At 43.5% G+C, this 10297-nt stretch overlaps 1 protein-coding gene across 1 annotated transcript; it reads right to left on the bottom strand.

Annotated features, from left to right (window-relative positions):
- Nucleotides 1–762: 762 nt before the first annotated feature.
- On the bottom strand, nucleotides 763–2078 carry LOC123107523 (uncharacterized). Its single transcript, XM_044529503.1, has 2 exons — nucleotides 1736–2078; nucleotides 763–1633 (listed from the first exon to the last, which is right to left on the bottom strand). The coding sequence occupies exons 1-2, from the start codon at nucleotides 2028–2030 to the stop codon at nucleotides 912–914; spliced, it is 1017 nt and encodes a 338-aa protein (XP_044385438.1). The 5' UTR covers nucleotides 2031–2078; the 3' UTR covers nucleotides 763–911.
- Between the last annotated feature and the right edge of the window lie 8219 nt (nucleotides 2079–10297).

The following is a 10297-nucleotide window of genomic DNA, read 5'->3' as shown; positions in this document are numbered from 1 at the left end:
AACAAAATGAGGATAGGGCGGGGAGGACATTATCCTTACACTAGGACAATGAAGCCACCTCGCCGCCACAATCTAGTCGCATAGACACCCTAAAGAAAACCTGAACCAAGTTGCCCACGCGGTTGACATATTACAGTTATGCTATCATTCAAAATTCCAGATAAAAACAGCAATGACTTGGTTGAGTGGGTATGCTCATTACTGGAGATGACGTAGAAGACAAGAGATCAAGATAGAGAATGACACCCCTCCAGAAAGATGGAGTAAGATAAGGCAGGTCGAAAGGTCTCATGCTTTGTAAGCTACCATATATCTTGAACAAAATGTCTTTCTTCAGTCACAACGAGAAGTAATATTGTATTTTGTGTGAATAGAAAACAGATTCAACACTTTATATCAAAGTCAACCAACGTTTTTATCTATAGCTGAATCTTCAGATATTGGAACAAATTGAAGTATTTATGTACCCGCATAAAATATGCCAACAAATTTCTATCAATTGCAAAGAAATAATACCTCTACGGTGGCTTCTCAATTACCGATTAACCTTTGTTTTTTTCGTCTACGAAAATAGGGAAGACAATAAGCCTCTACACCAAGTGATGCACACAGTCTATCCCAATTAAGCTTGATGTGTTGCCATAATTAGCAGTTAGGGACCTACGTTCAACCAAGTTCTTCAAACTGTTGTATTTGCATCTATACTGGTTAATGCACTCCATTTTTTTCTTAAAATGGATGTTATCAAGATCCACGGCCGAATTAACGGTGCACATTCATTTTACAATGATAGCCACATAGAGCTTATTTATCATCGTGAGATCGTTACACTCACTCAATGCCTGCATCACTCACTGCCTTATTCCATGGTAGAGTAGGTATGTGACTGCGTATCTCCTTGGAGGCTTTATTTATGCAGCCATGGCACGAACATGGCTTGCGCCACCATTGTGCTGAAACTTGGAGACCGCACAATCCGTCGAGAAGAGGCCCGATGAGAAGTACTTTGGCGTGCCACCCATGATGGGCATCTTGGCTGTGACATTCATCTTATTGACGTAGTTAGACCGGTAGGTTTGGCCGAGCACGCCATCGACAACGTCGGTGAGGGAATGAAACTTGAAGCGAAGGTCAAGGTGCACGAGATTGTCCTTCGCGGTCTTGCCGTAGTTGTGGATCTTAGAGTCCTCGTCCGTGATCGGCACGACGTTGGCCGAGATGCTGAACACATTGGCGAAATCCACCTTGATGGAGTTGACAATGTCTGTGCGTTGCACGGATAGACCGGATTGGACCTTGGACACCCACTGGGCATTGTTGGCGGTGTCTATATTGATGGGCTCCCCATTGAAGGTTATCTCAATGTGGTCCTCATCCTCCTCCCACTCGACAGCCTTGCGAGCGCCTACAAAGAGGCGGTGGTCGCCGAAGGTGACACTGATGGCCTGTATCCATGTGAAGTTCCTCTCATTGACGGGGTTGTGGTTGCCGATAAAGTGTGCGTTGATGTGGAGATCGACGTCGGAGACGATGCAGAAATCCTGATCCTTCCTGCCATGGAAGTAGTAGGTGACACCGTCGCCACCGGTGAAGCTAGGGTCGCCACACGAAGTGCCTGGAAACTCCACACACCCTACATACACGGATCAAACTCAAAGGTGTATAAATCGACACTAATCCAAAAGTGAAATTTAAATTTGGTATGCAACATATTGATCGACATATGAATATATACTCGATGTACTGCATGTGGTCTCGCAGTAGCTGCATGACATGGAGCAGGACTTGGGACAGAGGTCCGGGCATTGCGCGATGCATGTATCGCCCCAGTCGTCTTCGCAGGTGAAGATGCGGTTGGGTTTGTTGTAGTTGACACGGTAGGGTTGGCCGTTGGCGTAGGAGGGGACCTGGGACTGGGGAGGCGGGGTGTGGTGGGAAGGAGGAGGGGTGTAGGGAGGATGCTGGCCCACGACGCCTACCGCAAATGCCGCCACCAGAAAGAAGCACCAGCCTACCAGTGCCCGAGCCATTGTTGCCACGATGAGGGTGGTCGATCTAGATGAATATTGCAGTGTGTGTATCAGTGTATGTGTGTGTTGTTGTTGTGTGGCAGCTATAGTGTTAGCGAGGGATATCTTATAGGAGATGGATGGCTGTGACTTTAACGGAAAGGTTATTTGGAGGGCAAGTGACTTGTTTGGGAAGTGCCGTAGGGCAGGAAAAAGTACTAGCAACTTGCTGGATGGAATTGACTAAGTCAGGGTCTACGATCTAGTTGACATACATATATATATGGCCAGCTAGATGTATGCATAGCCGTGATATTTGCATGCACGTGCAGTTTATAATGTAAAAATAGCTGCCGACAGGTACTTTTGCTGCTCCTTCACATGATCAAGGCAAATTATTTGTGGCACACTCACTTGATCCACCGGATCAGCATCTGTTTGTAGTTTCCGAGGGAAGGGTTGATTTGTTCAAGAGGTCAAAATGTTGGTTCATGCTGGAGAACTGAAACCATTCCATTATATATCGCCATTCTCATGGATTCTCAGGTGTGTATATATATAGATGACATGTCGTCAAGTAGAAGGAAAGAAATCAGGATATAATGAAGCCGCTCAAGAAAGATAGAGAGAGATAAGAGAGGTGAACGAATCTTGGAACGATATTCATTTTCTAAATAAACACGTGTGAATAAATTTCAAGCAATTGTAAAGAGAAAAAACAAACCTACGGTGGCCTCTTGCCGCCCAACCTTGTTGCCACCTTTACTCATGGTTGGCGACCCACGTTCAACGCCGATTCTAGGAAAGCAAACTCGATTGAGCAACCAGATATGGGGTTTACTTCCCTGCAACAAAAAGATAGGACGCCGATAACGCCCACACTTGTGGGTGTTAATGGATCTGCCCACATATGTTGTGTGGTGTCTAAGAGTATCAGCCCACACGCATACGTGTGGGCGAAACAAGTAATGTCCGCGCGTTTTTTTCCGCAATCCCTCTCACATGCCTACGTGTGGGCAAAATAGATAACGCTCACACGCCCGTACATCAGGCCTCCTACATCATGGTCCCACACACCCCGCGTGACAGTCACCACGCCCTTCGCAATTGTCATGGTCCGGACCCTCTTTCATGTTCGTTTAACTGCAGTTGCCATGTCACCGAACTACAGTTGTCATGTCGGACAACTATAGTTGCCATGGTTGCTCAACTGCAGTTGTCATCACAGGTCAAGTGCTAGATGCTTTTTTTGGACAACCGCAACTATTGCCATGTATGGTTTGGTTTACTATAGTTTCCATGATTTGAAAACTTTAGGGGTTGCCACCTACTAACACTAGACAGTTGCCATGTATGGTCTGGTTTACTACAGTTGCCATGATTTGAAAACTTTAGGAGTTGCCACCTACTAACGCTAGGCAGTTGCCGTGTAGCGCTACAAAAAGACATGGCAAAATAATATGTTCGGGTAAAGAGAGAATTGCCATCTGCTTACAAGCACACTAGGGCAGTTGCTATGTACCCTGCAAAGCACATGGCAACTGACATGTTTGGGTAAAAGAGAGAGTTGACATTTGCTTACAAGCACAATAGGGCAGTTGTCATGTACCCTGCAAAACACATGGCAACTGGCAGCTTTGGGTGTGGGAGAGGAGACGGGCGTGTGGGCGAACTGACAAATGCCCACACACTAGCCCCTGTGCGTGAGTGAAAACTGACGTGTGGGCTAACTTGTAAACGCCCACACACGGTCCCTCCGTGTGGTGAAAATGGACGTGTGGGCAACCGGATGAATGCTCACACACCAGCCCAGTCCTACGTGACACCACAAACATGCCAAGATTCGTGTAACCACAAACAGACGTGGATTCATGCATTTGGACAAGATGCAAACACCCACACATGTGGGCGTTAGTATTTCCGAAAAGATATGGGGTTTAATTCCCTTCCAAGATTTTGGAAAATGTGATGAAATCATTACTGTTACAACTATATGCTTGCAAGAAAAACAAGAAGTGCATACAAAGGCTGAGCTCCATAGAGCTCTTTGTTTATTTTTCAGCGAAAATACTATTTTCACACATTGAAAAAATCTAAAAAGAAAGTATATACATAGATGTATATTTGTAGTATACAAGTATAAATTTTCATGAACATATATGTTCATATGTAACATATACAGAAAGATAGATACATAGATTAAAATGGTTTTTTCTTTGTTGTTTTTGGGCCAGATATTTTTGTGTAGCATGCAAATAATCAAATTACTTGATGAAACTTTGTACATACCTGAAGAACATGCATATGTATTTGTATTAAAAAAAGACATTTTTTGAATTTTTAAATATATTTTGGTTTTTTAAACGGGCTCCATGGAGCCCGGCCTCTACAATGCCGCACTCTGCATTTTTTTTTGGCTATTATACATATTAGTTTCACAAAGTAGGGCGTTTTGGAGGTCGAGCGCCATGGAGGCCATTTTTTAAAATGAACTTTTCAGTTTAAAAAAGATCTGAAAACAATATACATATGTACAAGGATGTAATGTATATGTGCGTAAAATTTCACGATGAAATACCTTGAATTGCAAGCTGGAAAATATCATGGACTTTCAGAATGAACAATGCATGTGCTGAAAAGTCACATGTTTTTTTTATGTAGCTCCCATTTCAATGCATTTTGTGATGCAAATTTGCACACAGGTACATTATGGTGTGTCGGTATATGTGTATTTGTCATGGAAGTATAAATTTTGAGTTTTTATAAAATTCGCCTCCATGAAGCTTGGCCACCATTTAGCATTTTCGGCGAGGGTCGTCCAGTTGACACAGTCCTACAGTATGTAATTAGCCCTAGACGAGGATGTCTGCTTTATGGGTGTATATAAACCCTATATGAGGAAAAAAAGTAATTAAATGAAAATTAAAATATTTTAAAATAAACTTGACCTTTTATTGTACTTTTTAAAAATCCAAAAAGGAAAAAAAACGTTGACTTCAGAAAGAAAAAAATTAGGCCAAAAAAGTGTCAATAGTGACTTCTATAGAACAATAAAAATATTGGAACTGAAGTCAACATCAGTTTTTTATTTGCGAGAATTTATATACTAGTGCAAAAGAAAGTCAAGTTTATCCCAAACAGACATTTAAACTTTGTTGAATTATTCTTTCCCATATAGGGTGCATATACACACAGGAACCAAAGGGCATTTCTCACTAACCATGTACTTTCTCCGTTCCGAATTATTTATCGTAGATATGGATGTATTTAAATATATTTTAGTTTTAAATATATTTATTTCTGCGACGAGTAATTTGAAACGGAAGGAATACTATCAAGAAGATAGCCAACTGTAAAGAAGCCGACATCATGTTGGTGCTTCCGCGCGTCGGTGACTACCAGTTGCCGACTAGAGCATGTAGCGATGACCACCTAGGCGAGAGAGAACAGAAGCATGGCCCCTTATTTCTCTTCTCATAAAAACAACGGGTCTCTGTTTCCCACTATTCAGGCCCGTTCGCATATTGGCCTGTTCGCCATGTTGGTGGATCTTGGGCGCGCATATGTCTCGCTTATAGCATATAGTGAGATGTAGGGCAGACTGGCGTTTCCTATTTGGCGCTGAAGGCGCCAGTTATAGCTCATTTTGCAAACTGGCGCCTGCAGCGCTGGGAGCTGGGCCGGCCCATCTAATATTTTCTTTTTTTCAAAACGAAAAAGACGAACCGGCGACCTCCTCCTACTAGCTGGGATGCACCAACCACCGCCCTAGCAGACCTCAGCTGAAAAAATTCATCTTTCTACCCTTTTCATCGTTCCTCTTTTCTTCTCCTTCTTCTTTTTCTTCCTTTTTATTCTTCCTGGTTCGCATACTTTTTTGTTAAAATGGACGAACTTTCTTAAAATTTGAGAACTTATTTCCAAATTTGATGAAATAATTATTAAATTTCGATGAACTTTTTTATAAAATTGGTGTTTTTTTTCAATTTCGATTAACTATTTCCAAATCGGAAAACTTTTTTTTTCATTTTTGATGAATTTTTTTCTAAATCTATGAACTTTCTTCAAAATCGACGAACTTTTTTCAAAATCAGTGAAATATTTTTCAAATTGGATGAACTTTTTTAAAAATCGATGAACTTTTTGTTCAAAATCGGTAAACTTTTTTCAAAATCAATGAACCTTTTGTTCAAAATCGGTGAACTATTTCCAAACTTATGAACCTTTTTTCAAAATTTCATGTACTTTAATCCTTAATTTTGTGAACTTTTTTCAAATTCGTGATATTTTTATCAAATTCATGATTTAGTTCATTTTGTACGCACCTTTTTCAATTTTATGAACTTTCTCAAAATTCACGTTTTTATATGGTGCATTCATTTTTTATTTTATCATAAAATAATACGCATAATAGGCTGGATAAATAATAAGGATTATTTGTCCTCAAAATGAACAACTAAGGAAGTACGGCTAGGTTGTGTTTGAAGATTTGGTTGCAGGAGGTGCGAGTTCGAATCCTGGGTCCATAACATTTTTTTGCTATCCGCGCTCTTCCCTCCGTTTCTTGGGCCGGCCCACGATGCGAGGCATGCGACCGCCGCTATCGCTAGCCAGCGCCTACCGCCTACAGCGCCGAACAGGAGCTCCCGGGAAGACTCGCCTGAAGCGAGTGTTGTACTGGACCGGCCCAGGGCACGAGAGGCAAGCCACAACCTCATTTTTCTCGGGGTTCTCACATTTTTATGTTTTCAATTTTTTTATACTTCCAAATATTTTAAATATATTACAAAATCACATTCATTAAAACAACGCTCGTCATATCGTTGTGCCATAATTTTATGATGGGTCTTTCGTTTTAAAAAATCAGAGCTTTTCGGGTCTAGTTTACCGATCCGTCCATAAATACGTATGAAAGTTGAAATAGTTTATGTGATGGATGTGACCGGTATCAATCAATGAAACAGTGGCTCTATGCAGGATTTCAATAGAATGAAATACATCATAAGTAGTAGTAATTGAAAGCCTTGGGACTGCAACCGGAACTACCCGATCCACTGAAATATGATAAGGGATAGGTACTTCATCCGCTGGTATCATTGTAGAGTGATCGCTACCTATCTGGCTTGAAAAGCCCCTCCCTCCCTCCCCCGCGTCGTCCGCTCCTGGGCGACACGGGGGCGAACCCCTAGATCCGGCGCCAGGCCACCCCCGCCCGCCTACTCCTCCCTCCGCCGTCGTCGGCGGCCGTCCCGGGCTCCGCCCGTGCGGTTGTTGGCGGCGGCGGGGCGTCCCTGCGTGCTCCCTTGCCTGGATCCGTGCCCTATCTCTCCTCCCGACGGCGACCCCTCCTCTCAGGCATCCTCTCTTGGCGCGGTGCTCGGCCCCGGATCTGGCCTCTACGGCGTCGGCCATGGCGGCCGCCGTCCCGGCCGTGCTTCGGGGTGGCTTGAGGTCCAGCTGCCCATCTGGCCGCCATGGTGGCCTCCCTTCCAGATCTGCGCTGGTGGCGACCTGTGGTCCTCCTCTTGACCGGCGGGAGGACGTGTAGGGGATGTGGCCCTCTACCCGGCCTGGGCGTGCTGCCCCTGCTCCGGTTCTTGGGGTTGCCCCCCCCCCCGGCTGGATCCGAGGTGTTTGAGCGCCGCAGGCCCCCTTCCCCGGTGGATGTCATGGTGGTCTGGTTCGTTGTTCTGGCGTGGTGTTGGGGCTGCTCCCTGTGTTGGTGGAGATGCTCGTGGTGGGTGGATGCCGGGGCGGCGGCCCCGGGTTGTGCGGGCGGCGCCGGCTCTACGGCGAGCGGCGGCCGCGAGGGCTGTACCGCAAGCTCGGTCGTGCGGGCGACGAGGTTGTGGCGGGCGTGCTCTGTCTTGTGAAGATCGATGCCCTCCGCTCATGGATGCACCCACCGGCCTGATCCGGCCATGGCGGCTTTGTCGACTCGGCCCGTGATCTCGGGTTCGGGTGGTTGGGAGTGGAGTGTGGGACCGGGGAAAACCCTTGGCCTTTGGTGGCCATGGCGAGGCCGTCTCCATTTTCTTGGAGTCGGTCCCCTTCTTGGAGGCCTCGTTGAGATCCCCTTCTGCTTCCTTCTTCCTCGCTCTGCATGGGGCGAAAGCCCTAGTTCCCCTTGTGGGCGGCGGCGACGTGTCGATGTCGTTCCCTTTCTGGAGGTGTCGTCTGGGGTTCGTGGAGGTGTGGATGGTGCTTTTCTGCTTGGTGAGGGCAATGTGGCGGCGAGCTGTTCGATGTTCTTCGTCTTCTCCGCGCGGTCTTCATCTTTTGTAGGCGCTCTTTAGCTTGCGTCTGGTTGGGTGGCTGCCCAGGTGGTGGTGAGGTCGTGGGATCCCAGCGGAGGTGGTGCTCTACTCCCTCATGCCTGGGCTGCCAGGCGGCATTGTCCAATCGGCTCTATGGTGAGCACTCTACCTTCCGACGGTTCGGCGCCCTTCGAGCCAGGGCGAGAGGATAGTGGTCTTCTTTAGAGGTAGAAGCGAGTGGCTTGTTGTCCTTAGCATGTTCTGCGGGAGTAGGCGAGGAGATGTTGGTTGTCGATGCTGGTTTCTTGCTGCCCTCACCCTGCTGCTGGTGTGGCTACTGCTCAGGGTGTCTGACCTTGGTGATCTTGGCTAGGCTCCTATTACTATCTCTTGTTTGCCTGTATCACAAATAGGTCGTAAGCTGCTACAGCTTTCTGTATCTTTGCCGTTTCTTGTTTCTTTACTTGTTGTACGCTTACTTGTAATTCTGGGCGGTTGATAGCTTTGTTAATTCAAAACTGGGTTAGGTTCGAGCCTTTTCTCGGGCTCGGCCGACACCTTTTCTCTAAATCTGGCTTGAAAAGGTGGTCCGGGAGCTTCCTCTCTTCCAGCAAGCAAAACAAGATCCAAGTGTAAGAGCTAGTCTATTTTTTATTGTACATAATGCAATTCGATTCCGGATTGGTTTCAAATAAAGGGAATGTGCGAGCAGGAGCAAAGATTGGGGCTCTGGCTCTGGAGACTGTTCGAACGAAAAGAAAATGACTTCAAACAAAGTAAGAAAAGCTGGTATTAGGTTTTTCGTAGTTGGAGTCATGTTTTAGCTGCTCTTGGCACAGTTGACTTAATGGCTTAGTTTTCCTTCTTTTTTTACCAGAATGAAAAAAGTTTCATAAAACATTTGAAAAATCTTAATCAATCATTTGAAAATATGTTAAACGTGTATAAAAAATGTTTCTCATGTATACAAAAAATATACTATGTGTATGACAAAAGTTGAACATTTATTTAAACATTCTTAATCAAGCATTGAAAAATGTTAAATGTATACAAAATATATACAATGTGTATGGAAAGAATGTCGAACTTGTACTTAACATGTTAAATGTGTATTAAAAATTGTTCAAGTGTATAAAACAATGTTGTTCATGTGTTGAGTATGTTCTAAATAGCAATAAAATGTTTTTTCACACACAATGTACATTTTTGAATGAACCAGGAAGATTTTAAATACATATTTGACATTTTTTAAATAAATAACTGATTTTAAAAATATATGTTTTATGTCTACTTTTGCTTAATGTACGTTCTACATTTTTTATACACACGATCAACATTTTTATATACATGTTTACCATTTTAAAAATACATTATTAATAATATATATATATATATATATATATATACACACACACACACATATATAAACTAAAGCAAAACTAAGAAAAGCAACAAAAACTGAAGAAAAAAACAATGGAAATCAAAAGAAAGGAAAAGAAAAAATCCAAAGAGAAAACTACAAAAAGAATGAAAAACAGTGAAAACCAAGGAAGAAAACGAAGAATACTGATGGAAAATATGAAAGATAAAAAGAGAACCAAAGAAAATGAAGAAGAAAAGAAAAGGCCAGCAAAAACCAAGACAAATAAAAGAAAACAATAAAAGATAAAAACAGATAAAGAAGTGAAATACCTGGTGAAAACAAAAAAAACATAAACACTTGGAAAGAAAAAAAAACAGTTAAACCAGGAAGTGATTGCGTACGAGTGAGCAAAAAAATCAGATAAACAAGCCGGCCTAGTTGCTATTCTAAAGGGAAAAAATTAGACCAACTCAAAAGCTAACCTTCATTGGCATTATTTTTATATAAAAGAAACTCCACAAGTACCACACATTCGAGTCGGGACTTAAATTCGAATGCACTGACAGCAACCTCATAGGTGTCATAATTTGACACATTCCTTGATTTATTTCAGAATTTCCGGCGATACGCTTTCAGTGGAAGGAGACGTTTCCGTTGACGACGAGGCG

Source organism: Triticum aestivum, chromosome 5A, assembly GCF_018294505.1.
Source record: "Triticum aestivum cultivar Chinese Spring chromosome 5A, IWGSC CS RefSeq v2.1, whole genome shotgun sequence".
NCBI lineage: Eukaryota > Viridiplantae > Streptophyta > Magnoliopsida > Poales > Poaceae > Triticum > Triticum aestivum.
Note: the sequence above shows the minus strand (reverse complement) of the source record. Positions and strands in the feature narration are given on the sequence as shown.